Source organism: Mercenaria mercenaria, chromosome 19 (assembly GCF_021730395.1).
Source record: "Mercenaria mercenaria strain notata chromosome 19, MADL_Memer_1, whole genome shotgun sequence".
Lineage (NCBI taxonomy): Eukaryota > Metazoa > Mollusca > Bivalvia > Venerida > Veneridae > Mercenaria > Mercenaria mercenaria.
Window position 1 is genome coordinate 13,097,898 of NC_069379.1, and position 16,359 is coordinate 13,114,256.

Consider the following 16,359-nt stretch of genomic DNA (forward strand, 5'->3'; position numbering starts at 1 on the left):
TAACTAAATATATCATTTAATGATTATTACAAACATTACATTTAAAAGTTAGATTTTGTTAATCATAACAAATTTACTAACATGCCAAAATATTGTGACGTGTAACACAATCAAACATTAATATTCAGTTTTGCATTACATGTATTTGGATTGTGAAACACAAAATGAATATATTCCACCAAATTAAGTAACACATATTTGTTCAGATATTCAAGAGATTTGATGAAAATGTATCATATATCTGCTTTATCAAAATAACTCTTCCATTAAAGCATAGATGTATATCGTGGGCTGAGCGCGAAACTATTGTAACTGTATATAAATAAAGAACAAGATACAATAGTTTCGCGCTCAGCCCTCGATATATTAGTTTCTTAAAACAATATAGAATATTTGTCAAATTCATATTTTTATATTGTTGATAAACAGCGCAATTTCGACCAAAAATAACTTTGGAATAAATATCAAAATACAACGGAAATAACTTCTTTGCATTATCTTACTGTTTTCAACATAAACGAATTGATGTTTTGAAATTATGCGAGTTTTATTCAATTTGTAATTTTGGATAACCAATAAAGTGGCATGAGAAACTTTTTTTACATGTAAGTAAGTTCAAAGAGATCATGAAATCGGAAGCCCCAGTCAAGAACCTTTAATCATGTGTTTAATGTTTAAACGTTTCGTCAATATTATACCGAAAAACTTATTCTAGATATCATCCAAACAGAAATCAAAAATAATTTCAGTATCGTTTTGAAGTGTGTAAAGACTTTTAGCCAGTACTCTTTGGAAAACTGTTATGGTAATGAATGTCTCATTTTAATATTTCACATACTTAGTTTTATTAAGCACAACTAAGACATCATAATTAACCACTTGCATCTTCGGAAACTGTTTACATATACATGAACTTTTTAATTGCAGTCTCGTTCACTCGTAAACATTTGATAATAAATTCATTTATCTGCATCAACTTCTAAGTCACATAAATCAGGACCACTCAAAATTTTTGAAAGAACCTACATAAATGTAGATATATAACAGACGGACTTATGGATTTTACAGCTATTATATTTAGATGCCTCTTTAAAGTGCTCTCAACATGTTGCTGGAATTCGATGCTCATGGAATGTCGTCAGTAAATAAGCGTGTAAAGCTAGTAAAGCTAGAAAGAAAATGTACAATATTATCATCAAATTAAACTGTCACATAAAGACACTTAATATGGAGCAATTTGTATTAATAAAATACTAATTAACAATGCATGTGGCATAATGTTACAGTAGAAATTAATAACAGTAGAGAAGAATTTATAAAATTTAAAACAATGTGTAAAATCGATATTTGTATTTTTTCTCGCATTTAAAAATTTAAAATAATCTTTATTTCGTGTTAAAACCAAAGATCGGATTCTATTTCCAATATAAATTTCCTTTGGAAGATAAACAATCAACAAGGCTGTTCTACAGTTCGATATTATAATATGCTAACATTTCAAACTGTAATACATAATTATGCTTCTCTGTAAACAGATCAAAATGCTGATAATATAGAGCAAAAACGTACAAAATCAACACAATTTTCTTAATATTTAATAGTAAACTTTATTACAGGTTAAAATCAACTTTTACCCCTTCCCGTTTTGAAATCATTCCATTCATTTTCATAAAATTTTTGTCGTTTGTAAACCTTAACAACCTTATTAAAGGAACCAATACAAGATAAAGGTCTTCCGCGTGGTGATAATTGTGTTACAGTTGTAAAATTCTTAGATGCCAAAGTATCTAACATGCAAAATGCGTTTGAAATAAGTTTTAGTTTTGACATTCCTGTTTTTTTTATCATAATTACTTGCAAAACTGCTTTCAGTTCTGAGGAAAATATGTCCAGAGCTAGATCTGTTTCTGGTAAAAAAACGACCTGGAAATGACATCATCATATCATTACGTTAAAACATGTCAATTTTATGCTCATCTTTTGAAAATATTTTTCATATACATTTTTCAAAATAATTATCCAGATTCAATACATATTTCTCTTTTGAAATATTAAAAATCGTGATAGGTCATCGATATAATAGTTTTTGAAGAAAAAAAAATCAGTTTTTAATAAAACCGAAGGTCAAACTTCACAAAACACCGAAACTGTGGATTTTTGAGATTTCAAATTTTGACAAAATCTAAATTTAAACATCCCTTGGTATAACACTTAAAGTTTTACAAATTCTAATTTCTTACATGTCTCAAATCTGAGACAATTGTACAGAAACCTTTTTTTAAACAAATCTACTTGAAAGGTTGAATAAATATGTCATGAAAATGTCAAACGATTTACATAAGAAACACAAAACAAACTGCTGAAACATAAATGATTTTATAGGAAGAGAAGCCATTAAATTTAAAACAAACAAGAGTACAAAATCACACTCATACAAGCTGTTTCTGTCCGTCACTTTACCGCTTTTGTCGATTTGATAAGAAAAACCAATACATTTAAAACATAAACCTCTGAGATACCTTCTTACATAAAAAGCATATAGCTATAAAGAATTCATTCTGATTTCTTATATATTGAAACAACAGTTGACACAATACAGTTAACCGCACATATCGGTTTTCATAACATTACCGTTAGAAACAATCTAGAATTTAAAATATATTTATATCTCATACATTAAAACATTAAAGAATATAGCCTACTTGAAGACGAGACGTAAAAAAATGTTTGTTTCCGGTATCCCGACCTACCCTAAAGTTTTGGCCCGACCCTAAATGCTTCTATGGCCTTGGAGAATATTTTTTCAAGTTTTTAGCAAAAAGTTGCAAAACTGCAATTTTTAGGCTTTAAACTTGGCCAGCCAGTGATGTTAAAAATCAACTTACTGATGCTCTAAAGACACAACCCCCTTATTTGTATTCATTTGTGACACAGAAATAATTTCCGAAAAGTCTCCCTTAATAAAAAAAAATCCAAAATAAAATCCGACCTACCTACCCTACTTTTTAATTGCATGTTCCCGGAAACTAAGAATTTTTTAGGCCTTTTATCTTTTAACAAAAATGTAAAAAAGTATACGTTACCATTTGCAATAGATCGAGAACTTCTCATCACAAACTTTTACTAGTTTCAATATTTAAGTTGCACAGTACATAAAAATGCTTCAACGTTTTTAAGTTTCTTTTAAAATATTCAATCAATTAATATAACTTAGATCGTCAGGCTTTTATGTATATACCACCAGTGTTAAATCACCGCATTCTACTATATTTATGTAAATTAACAAGTGTATAACAGTTGCAAGGTGAGGCAAATTGTTTTCCATTATAAAGATATTTATTAAATATTATTATAAAAACAACAATGAAGTTATAAAACATACAATCACATAAATACATAAAATCAATAATAGCGAATAAAACCACTTGTTTTATCTTGAAAAGGCAACTATTTACAAATAAACAAATTAATATTCATAATATGCATAGATGTAACATTGTAACAACAACCATTGCATTTAACACTGAGAGAAACCAGTTAAAAATCAGTTGTTACCGTCATACTTTGGTGTCTCAGTGCAAGACGTAAGACAATCTATTGTTTTTGTGATTTGTGCTTGTACAATACAATACTAATTGATTACATCAATCTTACATGCAAGTATCAATGTTGAGCAAACTGTCAATATAAAGGTGTGGAATCAGCTGCATAATCATGTATACTTTCATTAACTTAATTATAGCCAAAATGGTACATCGCTTTTGAACTAGTCCTAAACATAATAATATCTAAGTAGTCATCTTTAAGTAGCCATCTCTCTCAAATATTGCTACGATGTTCTTTTATACATATACATATATCACTTGTAAATAAAAGATGTTTTTATAACTACAACGCAAAACAAATTTAAGTACTGAAAATACACATTAAATGTTCACACAAATAATATCTGTTACTTGTTCAAATTTGTAAAATATGAAAATTGGGTCAAGTATACCTTTACGGTTTGATCTATTCTAAATCATTTTATCACAAAAGACTATCTATGCACAAATCTATTTACACACAATACGTATTTAAGGGTTTGATGAAAATAGAGAGTAAATGTTATAAAATACGTTTATAATAAATATAAGAAACACAAAGCAAACTGTTGATACAAAATGCATTTACATGTAGGTATGATACGTATTAAAGTTGAAGCAAACAAGTGTGTAGAATCACACTCACATAAATTGTTTCTGTTTGCCACTTTGATAAGAAAGGCATATACCTTTCGGATACCTTCTAACATAATAATTTTATTCCAATCGAAATGACACGTTATAGCAAAACAACAGTTGACACTATACAGTATTACCGTACAAATGAAACTCTATTCTATTGTTTCATTAAGTAGTGTTAATACTGTACTATAACAATGATCATTTCAGTCTTACATTCGACATCAACTTCTCAACTGTCCATACTAACGTGCGAAGTCACCTGTATAGTAGTATTCACTTTCATTGAAAGAAAAAAAATACATCGTTTTAAAAAATAGTTTTAAACAGTAAATGATTTATGCATCAATCGCTTTGTACCCTCTGATATTTATTCACCTACTCAAGTATTGCTACGATGTTCTTAAATACACGGTCATATCAGTTGTAAATGTAACGCTGATTTCTCTTACTACAATGCGAATCGACACACAGACACACACACGCACATGCACACACACACACACACACACACACAAAACAACGCAAAAACATGCAACAGGTAATATTAAAACTTATATTTCAGGAATAAAGCTTAAATGATGTCATGTTTGACCCTTTTCAATTGTAATACTAAACTAACAACAAAAATACAATCTTATTGTGAAATTTACAATAATTTCTGTGCTGGAATAATTAAGTACGTGAAGTTTCAAGGTAATGTAAGAATCATACAATTTTTTACCATATGATTTATACAGTAAATGTTGTCCTTAAAATAACACATAGAATTTGTATTTATTTCTTTTTGCAATATAAATGACTTCATCATCATTATACCATTTTAGATATGTTTCTTACTTTTGAAAAACAATTTACAATCATAATAAGGGAGTAGTTTTAACACCAAAACAAATATTCCAACTGAATAATGTGAATTCTAAACATCAAAAATGCAAACAAACAATCTATTATTTGCATTTTCTCTACGTAAAAGCATATATTCTACGCAAATAGTCAGGCTACATGTACATTGCTTAATTAGTCTAAAACTTATCCCATCAACAAAAGTTATGTCTAAATTCATAAAACTCTTAATACCTCGAATTTATGGCATATACTCGCAAACATTATCTTATATGCTCGATGAATAAGTAGAGTGTTAGACTGGAACGCTCTGAAAACGGGTTGTTGTAACTTATTTTGATAACAGAAAATCAATTAAATCGACACTGAAGCAATTCCAGCACTCTCACTATCAATCCACGCAATGATATGAATGTCTATCAAATTCGTAATTTATTATAGTGATAAACACTGAAACTACATAAAACGTGATAAAAATATAAAATATATATAATAAATGTTTATTATTGTCCGCATAACCTATTTACAAAAACACTTATTAACATGCTTCCTTGTAAGATCTCTGGCTCTCAACAAACTGTTTCAATTAACACTGAGATATAACAATTCTAAATCCGGCGAAACCGTCATACATTGGAATCTCAGTATTAAATGAAAATTCAAAACGTCAAATTACTGTTAGAAGTTCTATCAATTCGTTATATTGCGTAACTCTTAATACGTGTCCAGTCCGGTAGTGGCCAAAATAAGAACATAAAACTATCTATACAATTAACATAGCGGCCGAATCACTTAATACATGGTATCTGTACTCTTCATACAACTCACTTGATAATAATCAGAATGATGCTTAATTTGAGAAAACATTAATAGTGATACAAATGTATACTTCATATATTTTAGAAGGATTGATTAATTATGTTTCAAATAAGACTATAACATGGACATTTTTTCCAGCTCTCTTTCTAATTTTCCTAACACTGCTGCTTTTGATAATGCTTTCCATGGTTCTGGGATTTCCTCTGGTTCTTCCTTTTCCCATTTTAATGTAATATATTCAATATTTGTAACAAACACATATTTCCAAAAGGTATTTTCTTCTGTTGAGACATCTTTTGGAATCGTCCATCCTTGAACAATATGTGAACGTTGTCTCTCCGTACTTAGTTTCTCCAGTTCATCCCAACAAGTTGCTGAATCTAGCTTAGTTGTGGAAAAAGTGCATTTGCCCTGAAACCCAGACGGTCTATGCATCAACGCACGATGTTCACCTGCGTGTTTTTCTTGTCCGATGCAGCAAGTTTCCCCGCAAAATGGACACATTTCCCTACAACCTGTGACATTTTGTATAACTATTTCTACAGTTTCATTTTTTAGTTTACTGTAGTATGCATCAAAATACAATTCATGAACAGTTTTTTCAATTTTTGCAATATATTTGACGTCTCGTAGGTTTGCCAAAAGTGACCGCAAAACGATCTGAGGGTCAAGATCATCCGTATGATCGTTTTGGAACTGCTTGAGATTTATCGAGCTTATTGGCTTCACAGCTTTTGTAATGACCTGTAAGCACAATTCCATTGAATTAATTTGATAACTATCTGGCTTTAAATTTTCAATTTCATTTACAAGATTTGTACAAACTCTAGTAATACTTGATTCAAGTGTCCTTCTTATGATCTTATGATCTTTTGTACTGCATCTGATGTCCTCAACATACTTTCATACACATTCGAAATAATATACACAGCCCCTGCTTCGAATGAACTAAGGTATGCATGCAAGATGTTTTTATTATCTAACATTTTAATATAAGAATGTATCAAAAACAGTTGTTTCGACTGTAGGAAATAAGAGTCCTCTTTTATGCTGTTAGCGAGTTCTTGCGGTAAGAAGGCAATTATGGCCAATCCTATTTCTTCGATCAGTACGTTTGTAAAATCCTTCACTGCTTGTGTTGTGTTTGTGCAATAATTAGACTTTTGCCTGCATCTTGAAAGAAAATAACTTTGAGCTGTTTTCATTAATCCATTCGATAATATAATATCTTTCTCTGAAATTTTTCTAAAACGCTGAATAAATTCCCCGCATACATAAAGTACTAGTTCTATTTCAAAATTGGGCTTAGTTTGCAAACTTCCACTGGAGATATGGCGATGGCTTCTCACTTGTAAGGAAATATCTTTGAAAATGTTTGGTTCATAAAAGATGTTTCTTCTTTGCAGCTCAAATAATACGTGCTTCACGTACAGCATTATGTCTTCGGCAACTTCGGACGCCAATTTTTGTTTCAACTGTGCCACTAACCTAACATTTGTTGACGACAGTATTTCCGGTATTTCATTAATAAATGTGTCAATTTGTCTTTCATTTAAATCTTTGGACTGAATTGGTTTATCAATCTCGGTTCGACGAGTGCCAAATATTTTGTATATAGCTTCAATTGCATCCTCCTCTAGATTAAAAAGTGTGCCATATGAAGACTTGTGTGATAGCTCACCTAACCATTTATCGAAAAACCTAGATGATGTATCACTTAGAGTGCTGGAGGGTTCAACTGATACATGTTTATCAAGAAATTCATCAATTTGAATGAAAGCAAATTCACTGCATCGCTGTATTTCAAGTTCTTTCATCCTCAGTGTCACATCTCGTTCGATTTGCGAATCACAGTAAAGCCTGCATTCTTGAGTGTAGTCTTCTATTGTAATTTTACTCGACTCGAGCAACCTTTGCATCGCATGTGTACGAAGTCGGTCCTGAGCAAAATCCGCTACGAGTAAATCATCTGCATTTGCTTTAATTTGCTCATTTGTGGTACAGTTAATACTTTGGGTGTACCTTTGTTGAACTTCATTCACCTTCTCTAATGTATCACAACTTTTAATTTCTGTTCGAAATTCCATGAGTACACGTAGAAACTCTCTCTTACTTTTCCACTGCAAATGGCAAACCCGTTTGTCAAGTGCGACTCTTGCTTGAGTTTCAACGGTGTCTCTAAACTCAAAAACAAAGTCATCCTTTTTTACAGCATTCCAGAGCAAATCGACATGATTGGCAAGCTCTTCTAATGTCCCGACTGATTCGGTATCTAAAATCAGTTTTTCTTTCAAATGTGCTGCATCCTTGCTGTATAAAGAACTTACAATCTTAAGGTCATCAATAATTTCAAACAGAGGTGAGAAAAAGTAAACGTCTTCAATGGAATCAAAATGAATTATGTCTCTAAATCTCTTTTTAGGGATGTTTTCTAGTGTGCATGCTGTTGCTGTGTGTTCATCTAATATACGTTCAAGGCTAAATGTATTTTGAAGCAACTTATCGTTCGAACTTTTCTCAACAGTGTGGTGCAGCAACTTACACTTAGGCCGTAGTCCAACCAAGTCCATTCTTAAAAATGCATGGACAGTTATCGGCAGTATCTCATGTAAATAAGTCATATCCTCTCCCATAATATTTACGACTGTTACATGTGACATGCCGATAGCAAATGTGGCAAGTTCTCTTTCAGTTTTATCTCTTTCATTTGTTTCATCAACCTTAGTGATAGAAGAATATAACCCTTCAGTATCTATAACTAGAAGGTAGTCAACCATATATTCTCGAGATACTTTATCTGATACTTTCACTAGATGCATATACATACCTCGGGTACATCGACCTGAACCAACAGCAAATTGAGTACCAAACATTATATTTAAGAGAGTAGACTTTCCGCTGCTTTGTACTCCTAAAACTGTTATAACTTTGATTCTAACATTCCCTAGCCTTCTTCGGATTTCCAATAAAATACTTTGCACCCATATAATTGGTACCCAATTTGAACGCCCATCCATGATTTCTATTTCATATCCGCATCTTAATATGGTCACTGCGATATCTAAAAGCTTTTTTTGATATTCTTGATTTATGTTTTTGTCTATCAGTATTTCATACATGTGGCCCATTTCCCGCGAAAAATCAAGAAAAGATAGCGACTGATTTTCTAGCTTTTCATCCAAAAGTCTGAACTCCTTGTGTATATCGTCAGTCTGTGCTGACATCATGCGTAGCTTTTCGAACAGATTTCTGTACTCTTCATGAGCTTTAAGCCGAGTCGATCGTGTAGCCATCTCAATACTGAGTTTGAGATTCCGGAGAAATACTTCAACGTCTTCAATATCTTCACTGCGAGAAATGTTGTTTACAAATAAATGGAGAGTCTTGCAACTTTCTTCAGTTATTAACTGCAACTGTTGTGAACGTAATTCATTTTGTTTCATTTCTAATCGTTTTCTGTACTTGCCTATATTTTCAGTATTTCCCCTAAGTCGAAGTTTATACTTCTCCAAATCCGTTTTGCACCATTCAGAACAAAGGTGACCCTGTACTGGAAATATACATTCCAAAGTCTGTTCTTTGAACATTTGAAATACTAAATTCGACAGTATTTCTGATCTTTTTAAAGCGTCATCGATTTTATTCAAGTCAACGCTGAAATGATGTTCCTCCGCTTTTGCTTTAATGTCATCAAAGTTATGTCTACCTTTAACTGATTTGATTGGTGTAATCAACTCTTTCCTTAAATCTGAATGACTCATGCCTTTGTAGCCAACTAAATGATTTGACACACATAGCTTTTCAGAAAATGAATCTAACTGAGATAGAAAGGCATCGCTCTCCTCGTTGATATCTAAATCTAAAAATATTATAACAATCTTTTCACAAGATTTTCCAATATCCTGTTTAATAAAGTCCTTTATCAAATGTGTTTCAGCTTTACTGCAAACAAGAAAAACTACATGACTAACCTTCAACAAGAACAGGTTTTGGTTCTGATATACATTGCATTGACCTCTAAGATTTAGGAACAAAACTGGCTCTTTTTCATTATCTAAATGTGGAAAAATTTCGATCATTCCATGACATACTTCTGACATCATTTCAACACTCGCAGCACAATTACGATGGTAGAATACGGAGTGAACTTTTTCTGTTTTATTTATTAGTAGATTTAAGATGTGTGATTTTGACACATCATAATTGTTAAATCTTAAGAAACTCACAATCTTAAACCCGATACTAGAAATATTGTCTTCAACAGACTGGAGGAGATTGGTGGAAAGATGTTTACTTATAAGGCCAAGTGTAGGCCATAAGTACACTGTTGGTGGTTCAAGTTGCTCTGGTTTGATAACTAAAGGGATATGCATGTTTACAACACAATTGGCGCATGACTAGGTCTTGCCGTACGATATCATTTGAGCATAAAAAAAGAACGGTAGATATATCCAATGGATGTAATTCCAGACACGTTCTAACTTCTGAATTAACAAACTTTTCTTTTCCTCTAACTGTAACGCTCTTTTGAATTCTGTGCCGGTCAGGATACCAACAGTTTTCATTGAAATGTACAATATCATTGATATATTGCGCAAGAAGCAGATTTTGTGAAAAATCGCTTCCTTTAACTATAACAGAAAATCATCTTTTTGTAATTTTCCACTGTAATATTTTGACAAATTTAGTTCGTTTAAGATCATTCCAAGATCCATGTTGTTTGCTTCTGTAGCCATTTCGCGCTGAAAATTAAAACAGTTACTCTGTAACAATGGCTTCTTTGATATTTTGATCAGTGCATAATTGTTCTTTTGTAATTCAATGGGAGACATAGTTTAAACTACTTCCACATTTTTAATTTTTAAACATTTTTACATTACTCGTCTGCAGAAAATTATCATAGCAAATCGTCATTCACAACTAAATTGCTGCCTGACATAAAGAAGAGACCACATACTGAAATCCCAACTTAGTTATGTTGAATATTTAAAAGTCGTTTTTTGAATCTCCAAACTTGTTGAATGTTTTAAATATATTAATTATTTTTAGTGAATTATGGTGAACTAGTTTCTATTAAAGAATGAAACTAAATATATAGTTTAAAGACATTTACTACAAGTTTTGGGAGTATGTTATCCCTAAATCATTCTTCTCGGCAGTTTTATTTTATTTCCGTTACAAGACAAATGCGTGATGTCAAACAAAACTCGAGAAAAAATGAAGTTTCAACAAACAATATACAAAATATGAAGAACTGTGTATCGCCATTTTAACACCATGAACATAATAGTAATAGTGACTCGCAAGCATTTGAGTTTAAGGACGAAGATAATGGGTACTACAGTGTACAGTATATTTATCAGAGTTACGACCTTTATACACCGCCTTTAAAAACTGTTCTTCATCACGCTCAAGTGACAAGTACATTTCACCTAAGAGGATTCAGTAAAAAGATAGGAAAAGAAAAGTTAAATTTATTAATGTTCGCTTACAATTTGTGAAGATTTAACTTAATATTTTCAATAGTTTTGAAGTTCCGAATAAAATGTTATGAGTTAATTAAGCAAATGTGGGAAATGTAAAAGTAGACAGGGTAATATTTCTTGTAAAACTTTTTGCAGTATATTGCCAGTTCGGTCGCTGTGCTAGGTTTTGACACTGACGAGCGGAAGTGAACAAAGTTACCAAATGGGCGATAAACTGAGGGTAATGACATTCATCGGTCGTGGGTGTTTGACGAAATTATATTTAGTGAGATATACCTGTCGAGACTTATGGGTTTTTTTTAAATACATTAAGCATAAAGATGAAACGAGTTATATAAGCTATTATGGATGTAAACATTTCAAACCATTCTGGATTTCGATCTAGCTCCAATTTTGATTGGTACCTTTCAGAAATATTCAAACTGATTCTGTGCTACAAACAGTTACTATTTAAGACTCCCAATAGTCTTCCAAGCAATATAAAACTTGTTCTTTACTTATATCTCTCCATGACACTGGAATGTCACTGGAAAATTTCACGCCCGGAATCGTACTCAGAGGCTTGACCTTTTTCGCTAGTATCCATTTCCAAACTACATGAGGTTCTTTTTCTTGTGAAGAAGCAATGTCCCATGCATCAATATCCTTTTCGTAATCTTTAAGATAATTCCATTTATCTTTAGTTGTTTGGAACGCAATGTTTTGAATATTGTGCCCACCAGCGTCACAGAAAGGTCTATGAGCAAAGCACTCATGTTTATCTGGATGGTTTTTGGAAAACATGCATAATTCCTTGCATAATGGACACATTTTGGTACATCCCATAGTCATGTCATACATTCTATATGTGAACGCTTTTAATTCTGATTGCTCTTGACATAAATTTTCACATAATGAAAGCGTAAATGATTCTGCAAATTCAGTTTTGTGTTTTTCAATGCTATCTCTATAACTGGCGACGTGAACTTGTGACTCGACATCATTTATATAGATACGCTTCATATGACGTGTATAGCGTTCTGCCACATCATTGTTATTAAAAATAGTATCGAGAAGATTACCGAATGTTTCGGTTTCATTTTCAACAGTAGCAATTTTGTTTGATATCATATCTATTCTTTTATTTACAAACGTTGAAATACTTTGTTTTAGTTCAAAATTATGTAAAATATTAGATATGATCCTTTCTACGTTTCTTAAGATAGCTGTCTTTGGAGATTGGACGTATTGCACTAACATTTCATCGTCTTCATCTCTAACTATATGATCAATACAGTTACCAATCATAGCTTGTTTAGAATTTGTTATGACGCACAAATGTATATGTAAAATTCTGAACTTTTCATACCTAAAGGCCTCCTGCAAGACATAACTTACTATATCAAAAGTGATTTTGACAAAATTTCCGGAAGCCTTTATCTTTTTTTGTCTTTCATGATGGACCATTTGAAATTCCATTTTGATCGGAAGTAATTTGTCAATCAGCAAGCTATTTAAATCAGTTATAATTGAACTTGCTGCAGCAATAAGTAAGTCGTATTTGAACTGAATATTAATAAGATGTTCTTTGTCATATTTCTCAATGTTTTCATTTATTTTTGCCTCAATACGAAGTAAAATGGACTCGGGATGTTTATGGGTATATTTCATTTGACGTTGTTTAATTTCATTAAAAGCTTTGCTATATTCCCTCTCTGCTGCTAAACGTATGTTCCTTAGTATTTGTTCAATCGTCAATCCAGAAAATGGTTTTGAGACACCGGAGTGATGGGCTTCTGAATTTGTGTATGTCTTAGCCGTTGGTTGAAATGTTTTCAGGGAGAATTGTCTTCCTTTTTTATTTTCCAGTAAATATGAATGGCCACGGCAAATAGAATCAAGTGCTTGTAATGTATACTCCTCAATGTCCTGTAGTTGCGGCGAAACTATGCCCTTTATCCATTTCATCCATTCCCTATCAAATGTCATATCTGGATGCAAATCACTTGTGGAAGCTTCCTCAATTTTGTTTAAAAAATCTTCATATTGGTGATGTGATATTTCAGGTTGACAGTAATCCAAATCGGTGGAGATGCTTTTGTCCTTTTGCATTTCCTTTTCTAAATTATTCTTTAACTCCGTTTTCCACATTTCAAGACGATCAGACACAAACTTTGTTTCTAAAAGGAAACTGTCAAGTTGTTTCCTGTACTTTGTTTGCAATTTTAAGATTTCTCCATTTAGTTTATCTGTTACTTTTTTTTGTAACTAACTTTCTCAATTTCATATCCTGATATTTATCAACTAGTTCTTCTATTTTCAGTAAATATGATTTCCATATACTGAAGTATTTTTGGTCCAGTTGTAACCTCATTTCTGTTTCAAAGGTCGTTCGAAATTCAAAAACAAAACAATCTGTTTTTATTGCCGCCCACAGATTTTCAAGTCGTTTAGAAAATGACTTAAATCCTGTAAGATATGGCCTACTTTTCAGAAGTGACTTAAATAACATGGTTCTCACATTTTTAACTTCGCAACTGTATCCTGTGCTCACTGGTGCCATTGGAAGTTCCCCAGCAAGGAGTGCAGGTATGTAATCCGTGTTTTCGTCTATTGTAAATTCTATCATGTCCCTAAACGATCTATTGGGAACTTTTTCCATCTTACATGCTCTTTTTGTGAGGTCATTCAACACTTCCTCTAGCACGCGTCCTTGCTCTAATAATTTATCTTTGTTACGTTTATCAACATTGTGATGGACAATTGTGCATTTTGGATGCAAACCAACGAGATTCATTCTCAGAAAAGCATGAACAACAATTGGCAAGTTTTCTCGCAAATAAGTGGCATTTTCTCCCATAAGATTTATGACAGTTATATCAGATAAACCTATAACAAGAGTTGAGAATTCGTTATCATGCTTAATTGTGTCAGTAGAAGTCATGTCTGTGGCTCGTAACCCTTCCGTATCAATCAATAAAATATACTTTGCCTTGAATTGGTCATTCGATGATGCGTTCAATTCTATGACTTGCAAATAAGCACCCCTTGTATATCGACCTGCACTAACTGCGAATTGCAGTCCGAACATAGTGTTTAGAAAGGTTGACTTTCCTGAACTCTGAATACCAAGAACGGACATAACGTGTACATTTTCTGGATCTTTCGTTGAGATCTGAAGTTGATTTATGACGCTATTGACCCATTTTTGCGGAACTTCATTAACTTCTCCATCTAAAATCTCCAAAGGATAACCTTCTAGGAGTATGAAGACCGCATACTCTGGGAGACGTTGGTATGACACAGGTAAGTGTTTGGGTTGAGAACCGCTACTTTCACATATTTCATATAGCTGGCCAATTTCTCTCAGAATATGCTCAAATCCAAATGACATAAACATTTTTTCATGATCAAGATATAACAGTTCCTGATATAGTTTAGCTCGCTTGTGCTCGTTGGCTTTATTCGCTTTGGATACCAATGATTTATATTTTCTGTAAAAGGGCTGAAGTTGCACACGCGAAAGGTTGTCGAGTTGCAACTTAAGGGTTCTCAGAAACACTTTCCGGTATGGATCAGGTTTAGATGATAGCTGACTTAATACAGTTAGAACTGGTGCTGAAATACCATGTTTCTTTATGTGATTGAATTGTTCCTTTCTTAGCTGCGTTATATTTTCTGATATCCTTTTGCATTTTGTGTTTCTTGTTTTAATATTTGTTTCGTATCGGTTTATTTCATAGAGCTCACAATCTAGTTTTGACTTCTTCAAGTAAATCTCTTGTAGAGGCAATAAAACTTGCTTCCTGTCCTTACTATCTGTTTTCTCTATCAATGATATTATTTCTTCTGAACGCTCAAATGCTTTTTTGTACAACTCGTTTCTTGTATCAACTTTAAACTTCATAGAAAATGTTTTATGATCCGACAATTTAACAGTTTTACAAGTTTTCTGTTCCATTACTTTAACTGTGTGAATTAATGACTGCACAACGCCTGGCAATGTTTTATCTGTTTTCATTACAGCATCGATTTGCTCTTCAGAGGAGATAGTATCTAGATATTCAATCACTCTATCTTCATCCGGATTTTTATCTAGTATTAACAGTATCACTTTTGCCTTCTGAGAGAGCAGTTCACCGATAACAGGTTTCGCTTTAGAAAGATTTGCTGTAGTGCATAGACAAACGGTTACAGTGGACATGTGACCGATAATTTCTATTTGTCTGTGGAAAAATGCAGAATCGCCACGAAGATTTGAAACGAGACGAGGCCTATTAAATCGATCATCAGATCCGCTAGGCAAAATCCAACCTATCTCTATAAGACCTTCTACAACCTTTGATCGTATGCATTTTGATCCCTCAGAGTCACGATGGAAAAACATGGGATGTACCTTTTCTGTCCCTCCAATCACACAGTTAATTAGGTGCGATTTAGAAAGGTCAGTATTTTCTCCAACTCTGATGAAAGATAAGCACGGCATTTTTTCATTTGCTAGCGACTTTTCAATAAAACCGTCTTCTTGAAATATATGGCCATTAATAGAATGGAGAGGCCATGTAAAAATAGATGGTTCCTCTGAAGGCACTTCATTTATACTAAAAGGTATCGCAAGTTTGCAACCCCATAAATGCATGGCGAGGTCTTGCTTTGCTATTGGATCACAAATTAAAAAAACAGCAACGACAATATCCATAGGATGGAGACCTGTAATGACTTGTTTTTCTTTATTTTTTCGTCTCTCGCGAAGACTCATCTGCGACGTATCAACCGTATTTATATCTTCGAGATGTATGTTACGAGCCCGATAATTGTACCTCGTAATTTCAGTTATAAACTGCCAAGCAGGCGAACATTCTGTATTTTCGTTTATCATATGCGGTTGAACCTGATACATTTCACGTCTTGAGAGCTTATTGAAGTAATATTTCTTCAAGTCTAATTTTTCCAGAAGAATCTCTATATCCTTATTTACAAATGAGGCCGCCATTGTGATTGATGCG

The 16,359-nt window shown here is 32.7% G+C and overlaps 2 protein-coding genes across 4 annotated transcripts in view; both read right to left on the reverse strand.

The window, feature by feature from the left end:
- LOC128550921 (interferon-induced very large GTPase 1-like) overlaps positions 1–16,359 on the reverse strand; it is an 18,379-nt gene continuing 2,020 nt past the window's right edge. For 2 of the 3 annotated variants that reach the window (XM_053530985.1, XM_053530987.1), the window contains one exon: positions 1–10,630. In XM_053530985.1, the coding sequence (XP_053386960.1) occupies positions 6,743–10,261 (3,519 nt within the window). In that variant the 5' untranslated portion in view covers positions 10,262–10,630 and the 3' untranslated portion in view covers positions 1–6,742. Of the gene's footprint in view, positions 10,631–11,871; positions 12,011–16,359 lie in introns of those variants that run through there. The other variant, XM_053530986.1, reaches the window with a different exon arrangement.
- Positions 13,599–16,346, reverse strand: LOC128550970 (interferon-induced very large GTPase 1-like). Its single transcript, XM_053531175.1, has one exon. The coding sequence runs from the start codon at positions 16,344–16,346 to the stop codon at positions 13,599–13,601; it is 2,748 nt and encodes a 915-aa protein (XP_053387150.1).

Coding starts and splice junctions, on each gene's coding strand:
- LOC128550970 (XM_053531175.1), bottom strand. CDS start 16,346: ATGGCGGCCTCATTTGTAAATAAGGATATAGAGATTCTTCTGGAAAAA.